Source organism: Pristiophorus japonicus, chromosome 10, assembly GCF_044704955.1.
Source record: "Pristiophorus japonicus isolate sPriJap1 chromosome 10, sPriJap1.hap1, whole genome shotgun sequence".
NCBI lineage: Eukaryota > Metazoa > Chordata > Chondrichthyes > Pristiophoridae > Pristiophorus > Pristiophorus japonicus.
In genome coordinates this window covers 149027256-149054882 of record NC_091986.1, presented here as the reverse complement: position 1 = coordinate 149054882, position 27627 = coordinate 149027256, and the positions used below count along the sequence as shown (strand labels likewise).

At 44.6% G+C, this 27627-nt stretch overlaps 1 protein-coding gene across 1 annotated transcript in view; it reads right to left on the bottom strand.

The window, feature by feature from the left end:
- Positions 1–27627, bottom strand: part of atm (ATM serine/threonine kinase) — a 145314-nt gene that overhangs the window by 76593 nt on the left and 41094 nt on the right. The window contains exons 12-18 of the mRNA XM_070891313.1: positions 26346–26478; positions 16138–16233; positions 14824–14995; positions 11479–11629; positions 9668–9844; positions 4758–4935; positions 3289–3376 (exon numbers count right to left, since the gene is read on the bottom strand). Of these exons, the coding sequence (XP_070747414.1) occupies positions 3289–3376; positions 4758–4935; positions 9668–9844; positions 11479–11629; positions 14824–14995; positions 16138–16233; positions 26346–26478 (995 nt within the window). The remainder of the gene's footprint in view (positions 1–3288; positions 3377–4757; positions 4936–9667; positions 9845–11478; positions 11630–14823; positions 14996–16137; positions 16234–26345; positions 26479–27627) is intronic.

The window sequence follows — 27627 nt, the reverse complement described above, 5'->3', positions numbered from 1 at the left end:
GCGATTCATGTCATTAAGGGTCAGAGGGGGAAAGCGAGGATAATATTTTTGATACAACCCTTCATCACATCTCACGATGAACCAGAATTCTGATGAAGTTACACCTCCATGGGCCTGAAATTGGTCGGAGGTATAAGGTCCGCCCATTTCTCAGCGGTATACCGGCGGTGCGTCGTTTCAAACCGCCGATATACTGCCGAGACCGAAGAGGACAAAATTGGTCAACATTTTTTCGCCGTTACGCCAGCGGTCTGCAGCGGGTAGTATATTACTTAGTAGTCGATCCAGATTGACTTGCTCTTCGATGGATGGTGCGAATTTTTCTTTTTTTCCACTTTTTTTTTACAGAAACGTTTTACCCGCGAATTTCGGGGTCAGTCGTCACCCGCGCATGCGCAGTGACTTGAAGAGGAGGGAGAGAGAGCAAGAAAGAGCAGCAAGCTAGTAGACGGGCAGTTACTTGAAAAACACATTGCAGAGTTAAAAAATATTCCCAACAATTAATAATTCTACAGTTTGACAAATAAGTCGTCATATTTTACAAAGCAAAAATTGTAACAACAGAAATATTATGGCAATATTAAAAAAACATCAAAGCGCAGGAAAATCAAAAAGGACGGAGGTTGAGGGTGCCCGCCTTTGACAAGACGGAGTTACCTGCCCTTCTCGAGCATTTCACAGAGAGGTACTCCGAGCTAATGAAGGCTGGTTGTGGAAAGCACCCCCCCCCCCCCCCCGCCGCCCCACCACCCCAAAGGAGTACAACAGGATATGGGACGAGATCGGGGAGGCTGTGTCCTCCAAAAGTACCATGGTATGTACCGGGGAAAGGTGCCGTAAGAGGTGGAATGACCTAGTGAGGGCAGCAAAAGTAATTATTTTATTTATGCACCCCGCCATGTGCCATGTTCCATGTAAATGTAGGTTCCGTGTCACATGGATGATATTTATCAAGATTATTGCGATGTATTCACGCTTTCAGGTCATGACAAGAGGATCAACGCAGTGTTTTTTTTGTGTGTGTGTGACCCCGTGTGTCTGAGATGTTAAATGGATTGAAGATTTTTACTTGGATTTACTTTACTTTCTGCAGAAGAAGACATCTGCAATAGCATCCGATCAGCGCCGTATGGAGGGAGGACCCACAACCCAGGAGCCTCTGACTGACATCGAGATCCGTGTCCTGTCCCTGGTTGGGGATAGCAACCGTGCCACCACCGGCATTGGAGCTGACCCACTCGCACAAGATGGTAAGTTGAATAAAATGCAGTCTGTGTTGCGGTCCTCATGTCATGTAATGTAACTGTAATATTGGCCTAATGTAATGTAAGTTTATTGCACGGTAATGTTGGCCTCATGTGATATAATGCAATGTTGGGGGGGGGGGGGCATGTAACGCAATGCATATATATATTGTCTGTCTGCGATATGTAATGCAGTACTGCAGCAGTGGTGGACATTGAAGTAAGACTGCGATAAGTCACTGTACTATGTACTCATGTAACCCTTACCCCTCCCCTGGTGTCAAGCTTTTTAAAATGTTTTTGTACTTCCAGACTTGGATGATTCAGACCACACTGCCACAGACGACAAACCCACTGGCATCACCCAGCCCTCTCCCGACTTCACCACTGACAGAGATGAGGAAGATGAAGGGGACCAGGAAAAAGAAGAGCCGCTGATCCTACATCCATTGGAGGTAGGGGTGGAAACGGAGGAGGATACACCAGCTCCATATGGGGCAGCTGGAACATCCTCCACCACAGAGTCTGTATTCAGGAGATTCCCCCATGCTCCTCTGATTCTGCGGGACCAAGCCACCCCCGCAGTGTTGCAGCACCTTTGCCGCAGCGACAAAGGTTGGTGAAGGAAAGGTTAGTTGCTGTAGGTGTGTACCAGGACATGGTGCATCTGACACAGGCCAGCGTCGACACAGGATGAGAGCTGCTCACGGTCATGACTACAATAGCAGCAAACATCGCAGCTCTATCAGAGCGGCAGTCGGAAGATATGTTGCGTATGATCACCATGATGGAGCGGACCGTCGGCGAAACCATGTGGCAATCAATGGGATCAGGACATGGCGCGGAACCCCCCCCCGCCCCGTGCCATAGTAGTCAGGTCGACAGCACCCGAGGGTGGGGAGCCGACAGCATTTTCCAGCCCTCAAGCCACGCCTTCCACCTTGCGAGCTTCTTCTGAGGCCCCATTTATTGTGCCTGCAACGTCTGACCCCCACCCCCCCCGACGACAGCAACAGCACTCGGGGTGCGGTGCTGCACACCGGCTTGGTAGCAGTATAGGAAGGTCTGGGCTCAGGGGCAGTGGGAAAGGGAAAGGCGGGAATAAGAAAGGGGGGTGGGGGGGGGGAAATAGTCCCAAAGGTGGTGTAGCACGTGGTCGCGGCCGAGGCCAGTAAAGGGTTATTTTGTTGTACTTGTGCATTGAATAATTTAAGTTTGATTTGTAAAAGTTTTGTTAAAGTTGTTATTAAAGTTGTTAGAGTTGTTTTATAGTTGTAAGTTTTACAAAGTTTTAAAATTGTATATTTTTTGAGATTTTGACAAACGTTTGAATTTAATTTAAGCACTCTTGTACAGTGTCAAACTTTTGGGTAACAGTCATCAGGGTAAGGCCTCCTCCTCCTCATCAGTCTGCGACCTCCTCCATTACCCTTATAACTTTGCTCAATAAACCTTTTCACATCTGGTTCCCCCATTAGACAGGTTGTCAGCAATACAGGCAGAGTTAGTACAGGCCCTATTCTTTTCAGATCTTCACAATATTTTTCGATGAAAAAAAAACTAAAATACCTTCTATCTTAATAGGTTACTCAGTAACAATAAAAATACCGTTTCCACCCTAAATTGCACTGTAAAATCACTGTTCACCTCAGAAATACAGAGGTGCTGCTTTAGCTGACAGTTCCTGATTTCCAAAATGGTGGATCCGTGCACTCGGCCCATTCCTGCCCACTTAAGATCGCGTAAAACCACCTTTTCCAGGACGGTATGCAGCTCTGGTGGTATGTCGGCGATATGCAATGAAAATTGGACTTTTTGGACGTAGCGGACGGTGTGCATACGGCTCGCCGGTATGTCAATGATGAATATTCCGCCGAGCAGTATGGAGATGTTTTTTTGACCAAAATTGCATTTTTGGGCAGCACGCAGGTGGTATGTCGACCAATTTCGGGCCCTATATGCTAACCTACTTTTCTTCTTCAGCTGCTGGTTGACCTGTTGTGCAATTTTAGCATCTTCTGTTTTTTAAAATCTGAACTAATACCTTTTTTGTTTTCGCAAGTAATCGACCACTGCCAGCATGGTGCGTCGTGATGTTTTATCCATGTGTCCATGGGGTAGGCTATCAGTTTCTGCCAAAGTAACAAAAATAGCTGTCAGCAAAAGGGTCAACAAAAAAAGCATTGTACTTTGTTAGCTGATTGTATGATTATTCACAACATCCTCGTACTTTTATATAAGCTGTGGTAGCTTTCACAGCAACGAGAATGTACAAACAGTAGAGACAGTCATTTTACTGGCTGTCATGAGCAATGCAATTACTGAAAAGATATGTGCTCATCTTTTTACCATATATCCTTGATGAAGACAGGCACCAGTGGTTGAGACGCAAACCCTGATTTATCCAATGACAATGAAAACCCCAAATCTAAATAGTCAATGCTATTTTAGCTGTAATTGAAAGGGAGAACTGGGTGCTGGGTTATTATCACTGCCAACTTTTCCTGTTCCACGTCGGTCCGATTGGTCTCCTTAGTTCGAGCAATAGCTCCCTATTGTTAAGTGCGGGAGGGGTGAAAGGCAGAAGTCAAGTGTATGCCCATTTTTACAGGGACTAGCTCAAAAATCATGGTGACGCACAAAGTGGTGGAATACAGAGATACCACAGAGAACAGAGAAGGCTGAGGAGTTTATTAATAGAGGATTTTAAAAGTATGAAGGGTTCCTCTAAATAGGAATAGACTATTTTCTTTAGTTGGGAAGTCAGTAACAAACGATTGTTAATTTCATCCTGACACTAAGACAGTAAAGAGAGAATTTAGAAGTCATTTCTGTACACAGAACTGTTGGGAGACTGGAATGGCTGAGGTAGAGACCATTGCATCTTTTAAGGAAAAATTAGATAAATATTCAAAGCCGAGGAAGATACAAAGCTATGAGGAAAGAGCAGGGCAGTGTAACTAGTTCTGGATTCCTCCTACTATAGAGCTTGCACAGAAACAATGGGTCATCTTCTGCACTGTAAACTTCTACATGGAAGTCTCAAGACAGGCTGGTATCTGTTTTTTCCAACAGCTGACCAAGAGCAACATCAGTTGTGGTCTGAAAGAGGTTGCAATGGATAAAAGAGTTGTTGTATCAAGAATATGGGAAAGAAGGAAGCATATTCACAAGGGTGCAAATACCCTCAAAATAAAACACTAAGTTCCACTGGTGGCAACACCACTCTTACCTGGCATTGTTTTTTAAACTGCTAAAAAGCTCCAATCTAAAATTCATTATTTTTGGCCAAGTAAGATATTTAGAGACAACATTCCTATCTCCACCTCAAATGACTCAGTGGGCAAAACTATCACATGGGCTGGCACCGAACTAAGTGAGCTAGTTATTTAGGTTTCACACGTGCACTCGCTCACTTTATAAATACAATTTTAAGCAAATTAATTTACAACACCGCCATATCCGAACACTTGTTAAAATATCTTTTCAGTGGACAAATGTCGAATCAATTACCTGAGTCGATAATGGCTGGTGTGGTGCATCGGCTAGAGCTGGATCCCATTCTACAGCACGCATTAAAAAAACCTTGAATGTGGTTAGATAACAACACCTGCCAGGAGCTATTATCGCCGTGAAGGAGAATATCATGGATCAAGTACGGAAGAACCATTTGGCAGAAATCAGTCTTCACCTGATGAAACAAGTTCGCCAAAAGTAGAAAATAAATAAATTGAAATTTCAAGATTACAGAAGATCAAGATTAAATCTGCACCCAAGTTTTAAAAACTCAGAACTGCGTGCCAACTATAACTTTCAAAATATTAATTTTTAATAGCATTACAATGCCCTAAAGTAAGCTGCCACTTCTTTGCTTCTCTGTAGCTATAATTGATGTGTTCTAAAGTAGGAGCCGTGTCAGGAGTGTCATTGAGCAGCAATAAACTAACTGAATGTGAACAAACTCAATATACAGATTACAACTGGAGAATGTGCATCATTAAAACTCCTTTTCAAAATGATCGACATATCACAATTGTATAGGCAAGTAATCAAATGAAGAAAACAGCCTCACTAATGCACAGAAATATTTAATAATCTGGAGCTGTAGAGAGTGCAGAGGCTACTAAAGTGAGCAACCACCAATCCTGTCTGAGCTTTCTCGGTACTCTGGGTTTATGAATATTGTCACTAGCATTGCCCTGTCTCTTGATCTCTCCAAAATGATGTAACAGTTTTAATATTCAAGACAGCAACATAAAATAAGCTAGCTTAACAGCCGCTTTCCTCAGAAGTGAGGATCGACTGTTCTGCAAAAATACAAAACATATTGAATATTGTTGCTACATTCTATTGCTGATATTTAAAAACATTAAAAAGCACTACACAACCAATTAGAAAGCTTCCATCCCCTTTCTCATTCTTTTCATGCAGTGTTCACTCCTCTATGGGCCCAAGTTTCAGCCTCAGTTGCTCCTGATTTTTTGGAGCAACTGGTGTAGAACGGAGTATCTTAGAATTTCAAATTCTCGGCATTTAGTTTGCTCCAGTTCTCGTCAGTTAGAACAGTTTCACTTTGGAACAGAATTTTTTTTTCCAAAAGAGGGCGTGTCCGGCCACTTACGCCTGTTTTCAAAGTTTCGGCAGTGAAAACTTACTCCAAACTAACTTAGAATGGAGTAAGTGAAGATTTTTGTACGCTCGAAAAAACCTTGTCTACACTTTAGAAAATCAGGAGTAGGTTACAAATCAGGCGTAGGGAATGAGGGGGGGGGTGGTTAAAGGGAAGTTTACAAACATTAAACACTTAAGTTTTACAAATAAAGAGCCATCATCAATAATAAATGATAAATGCATCAATAAATCAACCAATAAATCAATCAAAAAAAATTAATAAGAAAAATTTTTTTTTTTTTAAATCTCTAAATAAAACATTTTCTACTTACTGACTGCAGCACCGGGAGCCCTCCAACAGCGTGCTGGGATGCCCCCCCCCCCCCCCAGTGTGTCTCTGTCAGTGTCTCTATCTCTCTGTCTGTCACTGTGTGTCTCTCACTCTCTGTCTGTCAGTGTGTGTGTTTCTGACAGCGAGGGGAGGGGGTGGAGGGGGGCAGGGCGAGGGGAGGGGGAGGAGGGGGGCAGGGCAAGGGGAGGGATGAGGGAGAAAAGGGAGGGGAGGGAGGAGAAGGGGAAGGGGGGGGGGGAGGAGAAGAAGGGGAAGGAGGAGAAGGGGAAGGAGGAGGAGGAGAAGGGGAAGGGCGGGGGGAGGGGAGGAGAGGAGAAGGGGAAAGAGAAGGGGGGAGAGAAGGGAAAGGGGGGGGGAGGAGAAGAAGGGGAAGGAGGGGAAGAGAAGAAGGGGAAGGAGGGGAAGAGAAGAAGGGGAAGAGAAGAAGGGGAAGGGGGGAAGAGAAGAAGGGGAAGGGGGGAAGAGAAGAAGGGGAAGGGGGAGAGGAGATGGAGAAGGGGAAAGAGAAGGGGGAGGGAGAAGGGGAAGGAGGGAAAGGAAAGGAGAAGGGGGGGAAGGGAAAGGAGAAGGGGGGAAGGGAAAGGAGAAGGGGGGGGAAGGGAAAGGAGAAGGGGGGGGAAGGGAAAGGAGAAGGGGGGGGAAGGGAAAGGAGAAGGGGGGAAAGGAAAGGAGAAGGGGGAAGGGAAAGGAGAAGGGGGAAGGGAAAGGAGAAGGGGGGGAAAGGAAAGGAGAAGGGGGGGAAGGGAAAGGAGAAGGGGGGAAGGGAAAGGAGAAGGGGGGGGAAGGGAAAGGAGAAGGGGGGGGAAGGGAAAGGAGAAGGGGGGAAAGGAAAGGAGAAGGGGGAAGGGAAAGGAGAAGGGGGAAGGGAAAGGAGAAGGGGGGGAAGGGAAAGGAGAAGGGGGGGGAAGGGAAAGGAGAAGGGGGGAAGGGAAAGGAGATGGGGGGGGAAGGGAAAAGAGATGGGGGGGGAAGGGAAAAGAGATGGGGGGGGGAAGGGAAAGAAGGGGGGAGGGAAAGAAGGGGGGAGGGGAGGGAAAGGAGAAGGGGGGGGGGGGGGGAAAGGAAAGGGTGGGGGAGGCTGAATGGGCCGGTCCGGGCCGGGCACAAGACCTTCAGGCAGGGCCCGTCCCCAGCACCAGATTTACAGGTAGGTGGCGTTGGGTCGGGTCGGGTCCTGGGTCCGGGATTGGGGGGAGCGCGGGTCGGGTTGGGTGGTGGAGGGAGGGCAGGTCAGGTGGGGGGTGGGAAGAGAGGGGAGGAGCGCGGGTCCGGTCCGGGGGGGGGGGGGTCGAGTCGGGAGGAAGCAGGAGCTGGACGTGGTAGGCAGCCTTATGCATGCAGCCCCAGTGAGGCCATTCGGCCAGGGCTAGGGGCTGCGTGCTTTGGGCCCCTCCCACACAATTTTGGGCGCCTGGAGCTACTGCACATGCGTGCCCACTACAGCGCTCATGTGCAGAGGTCCCGGCACTGTTTTCAGCACAGGGACCTGGCTCTGCCCCCTACAGCTCATGCTGCGCCGCGCTGGACTCCAGAGGACCAGTAGGGAGCCAGAGAATCTGTAAGTTTTTTTTTAGGCGCACTTTGTGGCGCGAAAAACGGGTGTCCAGGTCGGGGCTGCGCCATTCTAAGCGTGACCCGAAACTTGGGCCCTATATTACTATGTTCAAAAGTACTTCATTGGCTGTAAAGTGCTTTGGGACGTCCCAGGGTCATGAAAGGTGCTATATAAGTGCAAGTCTTTTTTTTTTTCTATATTTTCACAATGCCACAATTACTCTGGAAGTCTGGTTCAGATAATTGGTATGAGTAATGTTTATTTCCATCAAAAATTGAACCTGTGAACAGAGGAGTGAAACATGCACCTCAAATAGAGATCATCTCACCATCAGGAATCAGTTTTGATTTAAAAAAATCTAGTGATCAAAATGAACTAATTGGAGTTAACTATCCTTGGGGCCAAAATTCAGTGGCCGTATAAGGCCCGTTACCGCTGTTTTGCAGTGGCCATGCGGTGGAATCGAGTGGCCGCCATGTTTCAGTCCATTGGCCGCTCCGACCCAAATTCAGCTCGGAGATTTTTCGGCCTGTCCCCACTTCCGATCCGCTGTTGCCGACCGCCGCAAGCATTTCATCAAAGCGCGCATCACCACTATCCCATACCTCCATTTTAATCCGCCTCAAATTTGCTGAAAAGAATCCATGAGCCGTTGAACGATGCCCCGAACAGTTTTTTCTGTCGGTGCACCTTGTCTGCTCTCTCTCTCTGCCCTGGCGGTGTGGTGGCCATTAAAGGTGAGGGGCGAATGCCGCGGCCGCCATCTTATTTTTTTTGCCGGCCGACTTCCATATGGGCCGGACTATTGTTCCCCTGGATTCGGCCGAGCCGCCAACAGGCAGCCTGGTACCTCCTCTTGGGCACCAGGCCATTGGCTTGGCTAAAATCTCCCTGGTGGCCCAGTGGCTGAAGCTAAAAAAATCCCCGATTCTCTCCCCTTTAACGGCGGAAAGATCGTGTGGTGACGCACACGCGCAGTGACGTCACCATCGCTGAGTGACAGCAGCAGAGACTCGATCCTGCCCCTCAGCATGACTTGCTGCTGCACTTCTGCCCCTGCGATGACCGGCTTCCAGTCCAACGTTAAAAAATCTTCTAAGTCCTGAAAATCGATCGGACGGCTACCTCACCGCTCCCGGCAGAAAAACCAGGTAAAAAAAAATCATAGGTGCGCCAGCTTTCTGGCATGCCTGAATTTCCGCCCCCTTGTCTTTTCAGGAGTATACTTCAATTCTTTAAATATCTTATCAAGGGAATGTGGACAACCTCATCAAAGAAATGATTTGGAGGAAGAGGGAGGAGCTGAACTAATATTACTTGCGACACTCATCAGTATGTTTCAATAAATTGGCTATTTCATCTGTAGTAACCACCTTCCCCAAATCCCCAAGAAGGTCATCAGCATCAACAGTTCAAACAAAAATATACAAAAAGAAAAAAAAATTGTCTTACTAAAAAAAAGTGGGGTCTTTGTTAGCAATCTGATTTAATCAGCCAGTGAGTAAGTCTCCTCTTCTGTTGATCCGATTGGTATTTTGGAACCAAATGAGCATTGGTATCATTCATCAAATTACCAGTGACCAACCCTTCCTTAATGACACAACACTGCTTCCTGCAGGCTTCCCAGCATCTCTCCCATCCTAAACTTGAAGCTGCTTCTCGCCCAGTAGCCAGTAACACAGGTCTAAACAGAAAAAATGTTATCTTCATTCAAGTTTTAGTGTGGCCTTTCATTAATGAAGAGCTTCAGAGTAATTTCCAACCAGTAGTTAGCCAGAGATAAATCTAGTTCTGGGTATTCTATTCCTTATTATTTTATTTCACTAATTTATGCATTGTGAAAAGGCTGCTGATTAAATTAGATTTTCATACTGCATTCAGTGATTTAAACAGGTGCCAAATTACCTCACACATTGGCTTTATTAACTGTAGAACTTCATTTCTCACACCTCCACTGTCCAGCAGCGCACAGGTCAGTGTTTTCAGCCATGTGTCATGGCTTCCACCCTGAGGTATCCACAAACAGCCATCATCGAGATTTTCAGAAGGACTGGAACTGTTGTCCACCAGCAACTCGTGAACCTGAAGCCAGCACATCATAAGTTTAGACAGTTTGGTTTTTAAACCAATGGTTCAAAAATACATCGCACTGTTGCTGTGTTATGGTGTTTTGATTGCTGTGTTACAGCAAGGATATCCAGGCTCTGGATACAGTGCAGAAAGGGACAAACAAATTGATACCTGCCTAAGGCGTATGTTGGAGATTGCCACATATTCTAGAAGGAACATGGGCTGAAGTTCAGTAGAAAAAAGTGCATTGACAGTTTAAATTCAACCATTTTATGCAGAGGATGTTGAACCGACAGTCCAGGTAGGCAGAGAAGATAGACAATGTAAGGAATAATTGAAGATATTTGAGGGAGTGGCCGAATGCGAATGACTAACTATTGGGATCGGACATATTTTGCCTAAAGGTGGAAATTGTTGTTGGGCTAATGTCTCAAGTGACCATTCTTCAGGCCTCTGCCTAGACAGTGAGTTTCAAATGGTTATGTTAGCATGCTGAAGACACAGGAGGACATTGACGGGATAGGGCGTAAGCAGATATATGGCAAATGCAGTTCAGCAAAGATAAACGTGAAGCAACATACTTAGGGGAAGGGTACAGGGAATAGAAATACACCCTAAATAGTAAACTTTTCAGTGGATTGGATGAAGAGATAGATAAATATACAGTTAAAAGCAGCATTGCAGTTGTTAAGAAAAGGCATAAAGCACAAATAGGATTCTGGGTTTTATGTATTAGGGCAATGAATACACAAGCCAAGTGATGAATCTGTACAGGACAGTGGTTAGGCCATCATTGAAGTACTGTGTGCAATTTGTATATTATAGAAAATATATTGGAATTGTGGAAAAGGTGCAACATAGAATCACTGGAAGAATGCTAGGGTTTTGAGAATATAGTTATGATGAAAAATTAAGGCTGTATTTCTGGAGCGTGGCAGGCTAAGGAATGAGAGAACAGAAGTGTTCAAAATTATGAAAGGGTTTAACATAAACAGTAGAAGATCGTTTCCACTTAGTCATGAATTGATGAAAGAGTGCGTAAATTTAGGAAGTACTAGAAACAAAAAGGGATGGTTAGACATTTTTTTAATGCAAAAGGTTATTAAAATATGGAAAACATTCCAAGTAGCTATTGAAACCAGATAATTTTAGACAGGGTTAGATTAAAAACTTAAAGAAGAAAAGTATTTAAGGATTATGTGAAAGGAGGAGGAAAATGATACAAAAGTAGATAGCTCAGGTGTAGGGTTAGCAGTGGCAAAGGCATGAATTGACCTCCTGCTGTGCTTAAATTAATATGAAGTCCCCAGCTGGGCTACCGCATAGCAATCAGGAACCTGGCTGATTTTCTCCCATCTCAGCCCAGGAATGTGGAGAGCGCTGGTAGAGTCTAAGCAAACATCAGCCAATATCCAAGTCCAGTGACTGAACCTGGGGCTTTCCTAGTTTGTATGACAGTACTACCCAAGGCCATCATTAATTGAACTTCAATTAACACTTCCTATTCCTGCCATTTAAATTGTTAGTTGTTATCATTTGTGCAATGAATAAGATGTAGCTTCATACAAGACAAAACATAGTATTAAAATTGGTGCACTACTTCTACATAATGCATGCCAAGTTTCACAGAGTTGAATGATGATTACCTTCTTTCTGGCTGTTCGGAATGGTTGTAAATACATTAGCACAGGATCAGGACCGTTGGGGTCATTTTTACTCAGCTCCCAGAACTGGTGACCTGATTGTGTGGCAAGAATGTTCTTTGCACATATAGCAGCTGCAAAGCGAACTTCAATACTGGCAGAAAAGAATAAGAAGGACAGATACTGGAAAATCAATTGGTAATTCTTTAAACATAATGAAATGCAAACAAACTTTGGGTACTTCGATTTATTCTCTCTCCAAATTTAACTTATTTGATTTTCTTTTTAAGAGCTCTTCCACTCCATTCACACTCCGATACCAAGAGGTTCCTGCAAAGCTACCAATGACATTCTTCAGGTTGACTATAAGGTGTTTGAAATCATATCATTTGACTCACTCTGAACTGGCTGTCAGGGGACATCTGGGCTGATTGCCCCTCCAATCCCCGATACTTGAGAAGAGGATTCTGGCTGCTAACCTGGGCTTTCTATATGGCAACAGTTAAAATCAGCTGTTCACCAGGTGCAGAAACACAAACCTGAATTTGCTTCCTATAACTTGATGGTATAGCACACTGGGGTTGCAAACCACTGTCCTAGGTTCGCAAGCTTATGTAGCTCTTGAGCTTGGTGCATAAGACCACTAAAAGTTGACAAATCATCTAGTTTTTTTGGGAGGGGGAAAAAGATAAATGTGACTAGAATCCATTCTGCATCTTCCACTCAAATGGCAAGGCTGAGATTCCAAACTGAATCACTGAAGTGAAACTCTCTGCTGTGGCACACTGTCATCACAGCACCAATCTCTGGCTGTTTTTATATGGGAGCCTAGCTCTTGGGAGAATGAGCTAACTGAGCCACTCTCCCAGCAGGACCAGGTTGTATCGTAAGTGAATGAATATTCTGCAGGTTTCTTTTTGTTGGATAATTTTGGGGAATCTGTGATTGAGAGAGTAAACTGGATACGGTCTGTGAAATAAGCAAGCCGAAGGGCTGAAAAGATGTATCGTGACACACTTCAAACCAAAGAATACGAGTAACTTCAACAGAAGGCACTAATCAGGACAACGAGCGACAGACAATAAATACAGCCTTTCTGGTATCACCCACACCGTGAGAACAAATGAGAACATTTTATAGTAAGGCTTCTGAATAAATTTCTGAACTGTAGAGAATACAGTTCTCTACCTTGGAATGAGTCAAAGCAGTAATTTCTTAATTGGGAAACAATTTTAATCTAAACCGCCCATCAGGAAACTGACGGGATTGATGTATCGCTAGTTTTACAACCCACCCGATTTTACTCTTCATTGATGTTTAATGGAGAGTAATATTAGGCAGGATATAAAACCGGAGTTAAAATGATTCCCTATGAGAGTGAAGTTTAAGATACTTAACAACAGAGAACCACTCATCCATCCATTTTTTCAGCTATGGACGGTGAACTCAGCATCATTGATGTGATAATGGTTTAGAAATTCGAGCATGCCTATTTTGGGGTGCTCAGTGGGGGGAGGGATCGATCGTGGTGCCTAGATATTTGGCCTTGGGCCTCATTTCCATCGAGTCGGCGAACTGCGGAGCAGGACTGAAGATCTGGCCACTGCTAGTCTCACAGATGTCCTCAAGTAAGTGAGATGGGATGGTTATTCAACCGGCAATGGACTGCATTTTTTGAATGGGGTGTGTTCCATATTCAGGCTGGTGCCGGCTGCCTTGGAGCATACAAATTCTTCAGTGGTGGCCTCAAACAGGCGTTAGACCGCTTATTTGCATGTGCAAAGATCCTAACAATTGTTTGGCATTTACCAATATGGTGAACAACGCACTTCCGGCTAGTAATGAGTATGCGCATCCTGCCCACCATATTGGAGGCTTAGGCAGCCACTTAGCAACTGGTAAATGGATGCTGTGTGGCTGAATTTCTAGGCCAATATCTGCATTAAAGGATTAGCAGCTACAGCATATGGACTGCAAATCTATGAAGTGAAAATTAAGAGTTCATCTCGGATATCTAATGTTGTGAGTATACATTACATACATACAAATATATAATAAACTATATAAGCAGAACTGTAAAATGACATGGATGTGGGTGTACGGGGCACAATTTCAAAATTTGCAGATGACACAAAACTTGGAAGTATAGTGACCAATGAGGAGGAGGGTGATAGACTTCAAGAGGACATAGACAGGCTGGTGGAATGGGCGGACACATAGCAGATGAAATATAATGCAGAAAAGCGTGAAGTGAAATATTTTGGTAGAAAGAATGAGGAGAGCAAATATAAACTAAAGGGTACAATCCTAAAGGTGGTACATGAACATAGAGACCTGGGGGTATATGTGCACAATCATTGAAGGTGGCAGGGCAGGTTGAGAAAACTGTTAAAAAACCTTATGGGATCCTGGGCTTTATGAATAGAGGTGTAGAGTACAAAGCGTGGAAATTGGGATGAACCCGTATAAAACTGGTTTGGCCTCAACTGCGGTAGTGTGTCCAATTCTGGACGCTGCACTTTAGGAAGGATGTGAAGGCCTTAGAGAGGGTGTGGAAAAGATTTACGAGAATTATCCCAGGGATGAGGGATTTCAGTTGCGTGCATAGACTGGAGAAGCTGGGGTTGTTCTCCTTCAAGCAGAGAAGATGGAGAGGAGATTTGATAGCGGTGTTCAAAATCATGAGGCGTCTGCCGATAGTAGAGAGGAACTGTTCCCATTGGCAGAAGGGCCGAGAACCAGAGGATACAGATTTAAGGCGATTGACAAAAGAACCAAAGGCGACATTAGAAAAACTTTTTTTACACAGCGGCGGTTAGGATTTGGAATGCATTGCCTGAAAGGGTGGCGGAGGCAGACGCAATCATGGCTTTCAAAGGGAATTCGATAAGCACCTGAAATAATTTTTTTTGCAGGGCTATGGGGAAAGGGCTGGGGGGGGCGGGTGGTTGGGACAAGCTGAGGAGCTCTTGCAGAGTGCCGGCACAGGCTCAATGGCCTTCTTCCGTGCTGTAATCATTCTATGATTCTAAACAAGCCTAATGAAAGAAAATCTTAGCATTGTCCTGATATGATGCAAATCGTTCACGTCTCAAATTTTCTCCTTACAAATTGGTAATTGCTACAAATTAGTAATTGCTATAAATTGAGATAAAACATTAGTGATATACTGTACAATAAACTTAACAATTCACAGAAATTCACTACAAAGGAATATTCATCAACAGGCAGTACAAGTTAATTTGAAAAATCGTTTAAATATTAGTGAGTTCACAACATTATAAGTTGCAGGCTACAAAGCAAATAGCTTAGCGATCTGCAGGCATTTGTTTGCTTGTATAAACTCACCATTGGTCAATGAGAGCATTATTAATGACACTAAGGAGAATGAAAACTAATTTAGATTTATTTTCTTTTAACAGTTCTGCTGCCTTGCAATGAAATTCATTCTTCTTGTGTTGTAAAGCAATGGTGGAAAAGTCAATTGGACCCATTTCTCCTAAGCAATTCCCTGCAGCTTCTGAAATCATAAAATATAAATATTCAATTATGTCACACATGGTAGCTGCGACAAACCAAATAATCCTGAACAAGCAATAAACTGCATTACAAGCCTTTGTACTGAATATAAGAATGCAACAGTGGACATGACACTGTACAAGTCTGAACTGGTAATGTAATAGTTACAACCGGAACAGATTTTAAACATAGCATTTTCTCAGTGTTTGCAACCAATGTCAGTACCGAGCACTTCTGGAGTAACATACAGCTTGATTGTAGAGTAATGTTGCCATCTCGTCTACACGTCAACCCCAGCTTCAAAAGTGCACCCTCTCCTGCACCAGTGTGCTACTTTCATTTCACACATCAGCCATTCCTGAGTTATATGACTCAGAGTGAATTATCCTCAGTTTTGTGCAGTGGACAAATTTTCATTAGGGACTAGATTGAGATGACTAGAACTCATTTCAGGTAGGACTCTTACAGCAACTGAAAATTCCATCATGTGAATCTGGATTTAAGTCAGGTGCCAGATATTCTACACTGTAATGCCCAACCCAACCAGCTGGGAGGTACTGTTTGATGATTACCAGACTGGACACAATATTAGGAACATGGAGCCACAAGCCAATACCACCTCATAGCAGCAAGAATATGGATTAAGTCACAGCATGGCAAAGTAATCAAATAAGAGACACTATCTGACAATATCCATCACCATCAGGATGCTGATATCACAAGATAATTACAGATGAAGGCGGCCATTCGGCCCATCTCAGTCCATCCATCCAGATAGACCACAACATCCCCCCTCATTGCGACATCCAATTGTTTTTTTAAATGATTCCAGGTTTTTTGCTTCCAGTACTCAATCTGGAAGTCCATTCCATGTGTTTATCACTATGTGCGAAGAACCACCTCCTGTCCTAAAATTGTAATTTATAAATTTGAACCTGTGTCTGCTTGTTCTTTTTTTTCAATATAATGTTCAAGAAAAGTTAACCAGTGGGCAAATCAATCTGAAGTGTCATTTCAGAAGGAGGGGAACGCTTACTGTTCACTTTTGCTGCAATTTTGCAGAATTCTCCATGAAGCATCTTAGTTCAAGATCAAGGTTCTTCCTTAGAGGATCGATTGAATCATAGGTGTCTAAACACTCACCTAGTATGTCTTTTCCAGCAGGGTGATAGATAGCAGATTTGCACAACTGCAAGAGATTTACAACTAGTTTCACCAAGACACTGGACTCTGGGTCATCTGATAGAAAGAGATTTAAAAAATGTTTAATCAATCAAGTCTAACAACATGCCTAATAACTTTTGTTTACTGTCACATGCACCCCTAGTACTGAACCTCATGAAATATATAGGTGCTGAAGTAGTGTCTTCGACAGCGTCAGTGTATGCCGTTGTAAGCCTTCTGAAAGGCCCTGCAACTTCCGGGTTTCCGCATGCACTTGTGCAAACGCGAAAATTTGGAACTTGCGATTTGACAAGGTACACCTCGACAGATCATACAACTGAAAGTAAAATCAGTTTCGCTGGCGCAGAGTTGGGCTACTTGCCGAACAACTGCCCACATAATTCTTAGGACTGGTAAAAGCAAGAGTAGAGACTTCTTTCATCAGCATAAGGGTTACTATAAATCTTAAATTAATCATTTAAAAATAAAAACTGATGCACAATTAAAATTAGTTCATGCAAATATTGGCCTGGATTAAAATATTTTTAATTATTTTTCAAAAACTTGCACCAAATACAATAAAAGTTGTAATGAAGGGAGTTATGAATAAAATTGAAATTCAGAATTTTATATTTAGTAGAATCGGCTAAAGTGTTTAATTATTTGGGGATTCCACTGCATGTCATTAGGGGATTCCATTCCTAAATGATTGCATTGGAATCCTCCTTTCACATTGGAGGACTGGCCCGTGTGATCCCAGGGACTCTTCTGAACTGCCTGGGACTTTCCGCTGCCGTACGCACCGAGGCCCGAAAAGGGAACTCGCTGCAGCTTGGCTGACAGCAGTTAGGTGTGAAATTCTATCGTGGGTCAAAGGCGTACTCCGGAGGTATGCCTCCGACCGCAATTTAAGGGCCAGAGTTTGCAAACATTACATACATAACAATTACGGCCGCCTCCTAAGGTCTCCACAATTACAGAAGCCAGTCTTCAGCCAATTCGATTCACTCCACGACATCAAGAAACAGCTGAGCGCAGTGGATACAGCAAAGGCTATGGGCCCCGACAACATCCCGGCTGTCATGCTGAAGACTTCTGCCATGCCTCTAACCAAGCTGTTACATTACAGGTACAGCACTGGCATCTATCCGACAAAGTGGAAAATTGCCCAGGTATGTCCTGTCCACATAAAGCAGGACAAATCCAATCCGGCAATTAGCACCCCATCAGTCTACTCTCAAATCATCAGCAAAGTGATGGAAGGTGTCATTGACAGTGCTATTAAGCAGCACTTACTGACCAACAATCTGCTCACCAATGCTCAGTTTGGGTTCCGCCAGGACCATTCGGCTCCACACTTCATTACAGCCTTGGTCCAAATATGGACAAAAGAGCTGAATCCTAGAGGTGAGGCGAGAGTGACTGTCCTCAGGGCAGTGTCTGAGGCCCAACCATCTTCAGCTGTTTTAATGACCTTCCCTCCAAAAGGTCAGAAGTGGGGATGTTTGCTGATGATTGCAGTGTTCAGTTCCATTCCCAACTCCTCAGTCGTCTGTGCCCACATACATAAGAACATAAGAATTAGGAACAGGAGTAGGCCATCTAGCCCCGCGAGCCTGCTCCGCCATTCAACAAGATCATGGCTGATCTGGCCGTGGACTCAGCTCCACTTACCCGCCCACTCCCAATAACCCTTAATTCCCTTATTGGTTAAAAATCTATCTATCTGTGACTTGAATACATTCAATGAGCTAGCCTCAACTGCTTCCTTGGGCAGAGAATTCCACAGATTCACAACCCTCTGGCAGAAGAAATTCCTTCTCAACTCGGTTTTAAATTGGCTCCCCCGTATTTTGAGGCTGTGCCCCCTAGTTCTAGTCTCCCCGACCAGTGGAAACAACCTCTCTGCCTCTATCTTGTCTATCCCTTTCATTATTTTAAATGCTTCTATAAGATCACCCCTCATCCTTCTGAACTCCAACGAGTAAAGACCCAGTCTTACTCAATCTATCATCATAAGGTAACCCCCTCATCTCCGGAATCAGCCTAGTGAATCGTCTCTGTACCCATGCAAAGCCTGCATATCCTTCCTTAAGTAAGGTGACCAAAACTGCACACAGTACTCCAGGTGCGGCCTCACCAATATCCTATACAGTTGCAGAAGGACCTCCCTGCTTTTGTACTCCATCCCTCTCGCAATGAAGGCCAACATTCCATTTGCCTTCCCGATTACCTGCTGCACCTGCAAACTAACTTTTTGGGATTCATGCACAAGGACCCCCAGGTCCCTCTGCACTGCAGCATGTTGTAATTTCTCCCCATTCAAATAATATTCCCTTTTTCTGTTTTTTTCCCCCAAGGTGGATGACCTCACACTTTCCGACATTGTATTCCATCTGCCAAAGCTTAGCCCATTCGCTTAACCTATCTAAATCTCTTTGCAGCCTCTCTGTGTCTTCTACACAACCCGCTTTCCCACGAATCTTTGTGTCATCTGCAAATTTTGTTACACTAAACTCTGTCCCCTCTTCCAGGTCATTATGTATATTGTAAACAGTTGTGGTCCCAGCACCGATCCCTGTGGCACACCACTAACCACCGATTTCCAACCCGAAAAGGACCCATTTATCCCAACTCTCTGCTTTCTGTTAGCCAGCCAATTCTCTATCCATGCTAATACATTTCCACTGACCCCGCGTACCTTTATCTTCTGCAGTAACCTTTTGTGTGGCACCTTATCGAATGCCTTTTGAAAATCTAAATAAATCACATCCATCGGTACACCTCTATCCACCATGCTCGTTATATCCTCAAAGAATTCCAGTAAATTAGTTAAACATGATTTCCCCTTCATGACTCCATGCTGCGTCTGCTTGATTGCACTCTTCCTATCTAGATGTCCCGCTATTTCTTCCTTAATGATAGCTTCAAGCATTTTCCCCACTACAGATGTTAAACTAACCGGTCTATAGTTACCTGCCTTTTGTCTGCCCCCTTTTTTTTTTTAAACAGAGGCGTTACATTAGCTGCTTTCCAATCCGCTGGTACCTCCCCAGAGTCCAGAGAATTTTGGTAGATTATAACGAGTGCATCTGCTATAATTTCCACCATCTCTTTTAATACCCTGGGATGCATTTCATCAGGACCAGGGGACTTGTCTACCTTGAGTTCCATTAGCCTGTGCAGCACTACCCCCTTAGTGATAGTCTCCAGGTCCTCCCTTCCCACATTCCTGTGACCAGCAATTTCTGGCATGGTTTTTGTGTCTTCCACTGTGAAGACCGAAACAAAATAATTGTTTAAGGTCTCAGCCATTTCCACATTTCCCATTATTAAATCCCCCTTCTCATCTTCTAAGGGACCAACATTTACTTTAGTCACTCTTTTCCGTTTTATCTATCTGTAAAAGCTTTTACTATCCGTTTTTATGTTTTGCGCAAGTTTACCTTCGTAATCTATCTTTCCTTTCTTTATTGCTTTCTTAGTCATTCTTTGCTGTCGTTTAAAATTTTTCCAATCTTCTATTTTCCCACTAACCTTGGCCACCTTATACGCATTGGTTTTTAATTTGATACTCTCCTTAATTTCCTTGGTTATCCACGGCTGGTTATCCCTTCCCTTACCGCCCTTCTTTTTCATTGGAATATATTTTTGTTGAGCACTATGAAAGAGCTCCTTAAAAGTCCTCCACTGTTCCTCAATTGTGCCACCGTTTAGTCTGTGTTTCCAGTCTACTTTAGCCAACTCTGCCCTCATCCCACTATAGTCCCCTTTGTTTAAGCATAGTACGCTCGTTTGAGACACTACTTCCTCACCCTCAATCTGTATTACAAATTCAACCATACTGTGATCACTCATTCCGAGAGGATCTTTTACTGGGAGATCGTTTATTATTCCTGTCTCATTACACAGGACCAGATCTAAGATAACTTGCTCCCTTGTAGGTTCCGTAAGATACTGTTCTAAGAAACAATCCCGTATGCATTCTATAAATTCCTCCTCCAGGCTACCCCGTGCAATTTGATTTGACCAATCGATATTTGGGTTAAAATCCCCCATGATTACTGCCGTTCCTTTATCACATGCCTCCATTATTCCCTTGATTATTGTCCGCCCCACCGAAGTTATTATTTGGGGGCCTATAACTACGCCCACCAGTGACTTTTTCCCCTTACTATCTCTAATCTCCACCCACAATGATTCAACATTTTGTTCATTAGAGCCAATATCGTCTCTCACAACTGCCTTGATATCATCCTTTATTAACAGAGCTACCCCACCTCCTTTCCCTTCTTGTCTATCTTTCCGAATCGTCAGATACCCCTGTATGTTTAATTCCCAGTCTTGGCCACCCTGCAACCATGTTTCTGTAATGGCCACCAAATCATACCCATTTGTAATGATTTGTGCCGTCAACTCATTTACTTTATTTCGAATGCTGCGTGCGTTTAGGTAGTGTTTTAATACTAGTTTTTAAACCATGATTTTTAGTTTTGACCCCTCCTGCAGCCCCTTTACATTCAGTGGCCCTTTTTGTTTTTTGCCTTGGGTTTCTCTGCCCTCCACTTTTACTCATCTCCTTTCTGTCTTTTGCTTTTGTCTCCTTTTTGTTTCCCTCTGTCTACCTGCATTGGTTCCCATCCCCCTGCCATATTAGTTTAACTCCTCCCCAACTGCACTAGCAAACACTCCCCCTCGGACATTGGTTCCGGTCCTGCCCAGGTGCAGACCGTCCGGTTTGTACTGGTCCCACCCTCCCCCAGAACCGGTTCCAATGCCCCAGGAATTTGAATCCCTCCCTGCTGCACCACTGCTCAAGCCACGTATTCATCTGAGCTATCCTGCGATTCCTACTCTGACCAGCACGTGGCACTGGTAGCAATCCTGAGATTACTACTTTTTAATTTAGCTCCTAGCTCCTTAAATTAGTCTCGTAGGACCTCATCCCTTTTTTTAATCTATATCACTGGTGCCAATGTGCACCATGACAACTGGCTGTTCACCCTCCCTTTTCAGAATGTCCTGCACCCGCTCCGAGACATCCTTGACCCTTGCACCAGGGAGGCAACATACCATCCTGGAGTCTCGGTTGCGGTCGCAGAAACGCCTATCTATTCCCCTTACAATCGAATCCCCTATCACTATCGCTCTCCCACTCTTTTTCCTGCCCTCCTGTGCAGCAGAGCCAGTCACGGTGCCATGAACTTGGCTGCTGCTGCCCTCCCCTGATGAGTCATCCCCCTCAACAGTACTCAAAACGGTGTATCTGTTTTGCAGGGGGATGACCGCAGGGGACCCCTGCACTACCTTCCTTGCATTGCTCTTCCTGCTGGTCTTCCATTCCCTCGCTGGCTGTGGACCCTTCACCTGCGGTAAGACCAACTCACTAAACGTGCTATTCACGTCATTCTCAGCATCGTGGATACTCCAGTGTGAATCCACCCTCAGCTCCAATTCCGCAACGCGGTCTGTCAGGAGCTGGAGGCGGATACACTTCCCGCACACGTAGTCGTCAGGGACACTGGAAGTGTCCCCGAGTTCCCACATGGTACAGGAGGAGCATATCACGTGACCGAGCTCTCCTGCCATGACTTAACCCTTAGATACACTTAAATTGGCAACCACAGTGCTAAAGTTTACTCACTGATATAGAAGAGAAAAAACAAAAACTACTTACCCAATCACTTACCCCCTTGGCTGTGACGTTACCTTTCTGTTTCTTTCTACTTCTTTGCCTTCTCCCTGTAGCTGCACAAGCCACGCCTCTCCACGCACCTCCTCACGCTGCTCCCGACTGCCGCCGCGTTGGGCCTTTTGTAGGCCTCTCGCCGACCCCGGAACTCACGCCTCTCCACGCACCTCCTCGACGCTGATCCCGACTCAGCGACGCACCTCCTCACGCTGCTCCTGACTGCCGCCGCATTGGGCCTTTTGTAGGCCTCTCGCCGACCCCGGAACTCACGCCATTCCACGCACCTCCTCGACGCTGTTCCCGACTCAGCGACGCACCTCCTCACGCTGCTCCAAGACCTCGACAACATTCAGACTTAGGCTGATAATTGGCATGTAACATTTGCATCACACAAGTGCCAGGCAATGACCATCTCCAGCAAGAGACAGTCTGGCCACCTCTCCTTGACATTCAATGGGATTACCATAGCTGAATCTCCCACCATCAACATCCTGGAGGGAACAGTTGACCAGAAGCATAACTGGACCAGCCACATAAATACGGTGGCTAAAAGTGCAGGTCAGAGACTGGGTATTCTGTGGTGAGTGGCTCACCTCGATTCCCCAAAGCCTTTCCACCATCTACAAGGCACAAATCAGGAGTGTGGTCATAGAAATTGACAGCACAGAAGGAGGCCATTCAGCCCATCGTGTCAGCCTAAAAAGAGCTCTCCAGCCTAATGGATGAGACATTAAACCGAGACCCCGTCTGCTCTTTCAGGTGGACGTAAAAGATCCCATGGCACTATTTCTTACAGGCTTCTGTAATACTGATTCAGTAACATAACCACTACAATACCCCTTATACCCTTAATTCTTTCTTCCTAGATTAAAACTGTCATTCACACTTTCAACTCCAGGATCAACTTTTCAAATGCTCTCCTTGCTAGCTTCCCCATCTACAGATTCTCTGCTGTTTCTTCCTTGACTTTCAATAGTTTAGCGTGCATGATAGTACTGTGACTTACAACCATTTTCAAAACCAATTCCTTTTCGACAGTTAGCTCTATCAATTGTTTCATATCCTCCTCTAGTACACTACGTTCTCACTTCCACCATTTATAAAAACTGATGAAAAATAATGATTTAATGGGCTCAATTTCCCCCAATGTCATTTTTTGGCGTATTGCCAGAGTTACGCACGTTTTTCTTGGTCCCAACTACTCCAAAAAAAGTAACAAGTTTCCCTGTTCTATTTTTTGAAATTGGTGCCGCGCAGCCTGTCCTGTAGCTTTGCGGGGTGGGAGCCTAACGTCCGCGCCAAAAAAACGATGCCCCCACCCTTCTGCGCATACTTGAAAAAAAAGGATGTTTTTGACGTGATTCCTATGGGCGCGCATGCCCAGTCTGCATTTGGTCATTTTTAAAGAGCCAGTTGTGTGTGAGAACTTTAATTCTCATTGGAAAAATCGGAGCTGCAATGCAAGATGCAACGCGACATAAGGACCAAGAATTTCTTACAGGATGAAGTGGAGACACTAGTTACTGTGATTGAGGGCAGATGGCACAAGCTGGACATCAGCAGAGGTCACATAAAAGTTCCACTAAAAGAAAAGAAGAAACGCTGGAACCAACTTGCACAAGATTACTGTGCAATGGTGACCACCCCGAGGTCTGCAGACCAGTGCAAAAAGTGGCAGGACCTTGGTCAAGTAGTTAGTGTAAGTAATATTTTCAGTTATTCAATGGAATTGCAATTGTAAATGTAACCAGCTGTATATGTCCCACCCAGCAGAAAGACACCCTCTCTAAAAAGTTCTATTTTCATCTTTGCAGAAGAAGGTGGCACACAACAAAAGGGAAAAAACTTGAACAGGAGGAGGCCCGGCAAATCTGCACCCACGGACACCCTTGGAAGACAGAGGGGTCGCTGCTTTGATGGGTCCTGCCTGGAGAAAAACAACCACCACTGCACAAGCTGGGTGCACACTCAAGGGAGAGGGCAAGTCCTGCAAATTCCAGAGTCTGGCTTTCCTAAATGTTTATCACTGCGGGAGCTAGCCATACTTCAGCTCACGGGGATGTCTCCGTCAGCTACGCTTCGGTTGATGCAATGTGCTATCATTCATCGTGGTCCTTCAAATGAGCCTGTGCTGTGTGAGACTACTCATGCCACCCTGCCCCCTCCTCTGCTGCTAACCATTTGTCTGTTCTGTTATATTTTGCAGAACTTGAGGCCAACCCTGACGAAGCTGAAGCCGATGTAGAAGAAGATTCAGACGCGGACGAGCCTGAAGGAGAACATCTTCCAATCCCACCTTCCAGACCAAGAGTATGGGGGTGAGGAGAAGGAGGAGGGGGAGGGGATGGATGAAGGCCCCATTGTTGTACTCATTCTGGAGGAGGTACAGGTGCCGCCCATTGAGGTGCCAGCTCCTTCCCTGAGTGGTTTGAGTGTTGGTGAGACATTCCATCGTTTCCCACCATCCGAGGCTGGGGATTCCAGTGGGGTGCAGCGAGCCTCACCCAGGGTGAGGAGAGGAAGAAGAGCTCGACAGCGTTCTCCTGAGGTGCAGGATCTAACAGATGTGGTTCCTTACCCGATCACTCCTGGACACCATCAGTGGGGTGGGTGATGAGGTATCGGGACAAGTAACAACACTCTTACGAGAAATGGGAACACTGTCCGGGAACATGAGGGAGGGAATGTTTCAGTCAGCGGAAACAATGTCGGTGCACACGAGGGAGGGAATGTCGCAGGTTTCTGATGCGCTGTCAATGAACATGAGGGAGGGAATGTTGCAGGTAATTACATTGTTGATCAACATGAGGGAGGGCATGTCAAAGGTAGCTGAGACACTGTTGGCGAACATGAGGGAGGGAATGTCAGAGTTAGCTGATGGAACACGCCCAGAACCTGCGCCCATTGACAGAATCAACTACCACTCCCACTCCAATCCGCAGACCAGTCTCTGAAGAGGCCCACGTCGGGCCTTCCACATTACCACCTGCCCATCCACCGCCCCCATCAAGAAATGCGCATTACCCGAGATGTTCGAAAGAATAAGTTTGGTACCAACCTGAGAAACGCTGCGCCACTGTCTGCGGGCAGGGGTGGAGTCACCAAGACCAAGCGCAGCGGGCGGTCTTAGAATAAGGTGAAGGAGAGATGGATGCAGCCTTTCTTTGCTGCTGTTGTTATTATTGTTGTTACTATTCTCAAATTAAAAGTTTTTTGTAAGTTATGTAAATTTACAAGTTTAAAAGTTTGTAAGTGATCTTGACTGAAAACTTTAAAGTTTGATACAAGAATATTTTTATTAAAGTAGAAACAAATATTTATTAAACTTTTGAATAAAATATATTTTAAATTATAACTGAAGGGAGGATGTTTCCCCTGGCTAGGGAACCTAGAACTAGGGGTCATAGTCTCAGAATAAGGGGTCGGCCATTTAGGACTGAGATGAGGAGAAACTTATTCACTCAAGGGTTGTGAATCTTTGGAATTCTCCACCCCAGAGCGTTGTGGATGCTCAGTCTGAGTATATTCAAGACAAGGATCGATAGATTTTTGGATATTAAGGGAATCAAGGGATATGGGGATAGTGTGAGAAGGTGGAGTTGAGGTAGAAGATCAGCCATGATCTTATTCAATGGTGGAGCAGGCTCAAACGGCCAAATGGCCTACTCGTGCTCCTTTTCCTTATGTTGTATTATTTCGAAGAGGAGCAGGAAATGGTGTCATGGCCAACATTTATCCCTCCATCACCATAACAACACAGGTTATCTGGTCATTATCACTTTGATGTTTGTGGGAGCTTGCTGTACTTCCCACATTACAACAGCGACTATACTTCAAATGTACTTCATTGGCAGTACAGCACTTTGAGACATCCGGTGATTGTGAAAGGCGCTATATAAATGCAAGTCTTTCTTTCTTTACCTGATGGATCCTTCAGTTCTTGCCTCACATTAGCTACCGTGTTTTCCCGAGCCCGTGCTGGAGGCGTGAAATCCAAATCGCTGCCAAAATCTGAGGCACAGTGCCTCATTAACATATTATAATTTACCAACCGAGAGCAGGTTGCTCTGCTGCCCCCACCCGCCTCGCTTAAAATGGAAGTAGGCACGGTCACGGGGGGTTGGGGCTTCCCATTGAAAAAAAAACTATACTCCCAAATTCGCACCCCCCCGCCAATCCATTATTTTAATTTGTTTCATTGCAGTTGAATTCATTAATTTAATATTAACTTAACAATCTGGAGTAAATTCTCATTATGATTAGATACAGACTTAAGGCCCGTGTCATCTGTCTCAGCCCATTGAGGTTCTGTGAGCAATCGTGCTGCAGCGGGTTCAGATTACTGATGCTGTAAAACATTTGCCTACTGTAAAGATTTAGTAAAAAGAAGCTTGATTTTACAACCTGTTCTTAACATAATGGCATTGCAAATTGGGCGATAATATATCATATTCTCTTGCCAGGATTGTTACACAATAAGAATCTCCAAAACTACCTTGACACTCTTTCAACAGATTTTTAGTATCTTCTTTGTGCAGTTCTAGTTGTTTTTTCAGATCGTTTAATCCCACAAGCCGAGTCAGTGGTAAGGAATCACAGGAGCTGACTGAAAGGAAGTGACTGATTTCCTGAAACAGAAAAATTGAAGTGTTGGGATAAACATCTTAACTTTTGTTTTTGAACTAACTTTAGCCTCACTTTCTATATTATCCAGGGGAATGGAATGGCAAACATTTAACGATCACATGGATGAACTTCGGCAATTGTACATCCCTGTCTGGAGTAAAAATAAAACGAGGAAGGTGGCTCAACTATGGCTAACAAGGGAAATTAAGGATCGTGTTAAAACCAAGGAAGAGGCATATAAATAGGCTAGAAAAAGCAACAAACCTGAGGACTGGGAGAAATTTAGAATTCAACAGAGGACTAAGGGTTTAATTAAGAGGGGAAAAATAGAGTACGAGAGGAAGCTTGCAGGGAACATTAAAAACTGACTGCAAAAGCTTCTATAAATAAGTGAAGAGAAAAAGATTAGTGAAGATAAATGTAGGTCCCTTGCAGTCGGATTCAGGTGAATTTATAATGGGGAACAAAGAAATGGCATACCAATTGAACAAATACTTCGGTTCTGTCTTCACGAAGGAAGACACAAACAACCTTCCGAATGTACTCGGGGACAGTGGGTCTAGTGAGAAGGAGGAACTACAGGATATCTTTATTAGGCAGGAAACTGTGTTAGGGAAATTGATGGGATTGAAGGCCGATAAATCCCCGGGGCCTGATAGGTTGCATCCTTAAGGAAGAGGCCCTAGAAATAGTGGATGCATTAGTAATCATTTTCCAACAATCTATTGACTCGATCAGTTCCTGTGGACTGGAGGGTAGCTAATGTAACACCACTTTTTAAAAAAAGGAGAGAGAAAACGGGTAATTATAGACCGGTTAGCCTGACATCAGTAGTGGGGAAAATGTTGGAATCATTCATTAGGGTGAAATAGCAGCGCATTTGGAAAGCAGTGACAGGATCGGACCAAGTCAGCATGGATTTATGAAAGGGAAATCATGCTTGACGAATTTTCTGGAATTTTTTGAGGATATAACCAGCAGAGTGGACAAGGGAGAACCAGTGGATGTGGTGCATTTGGACTTTCAAAAGGCTTTTGACAAGGTCCCGCACAAGAGATTGGTGTGCAAAATCAAAGCGCATGGGATTGGGGGTAATGTACTGACGTGGATAGAGAACTGTTTGGCAGACAGGAAGCAGAGAGTCGGGATAA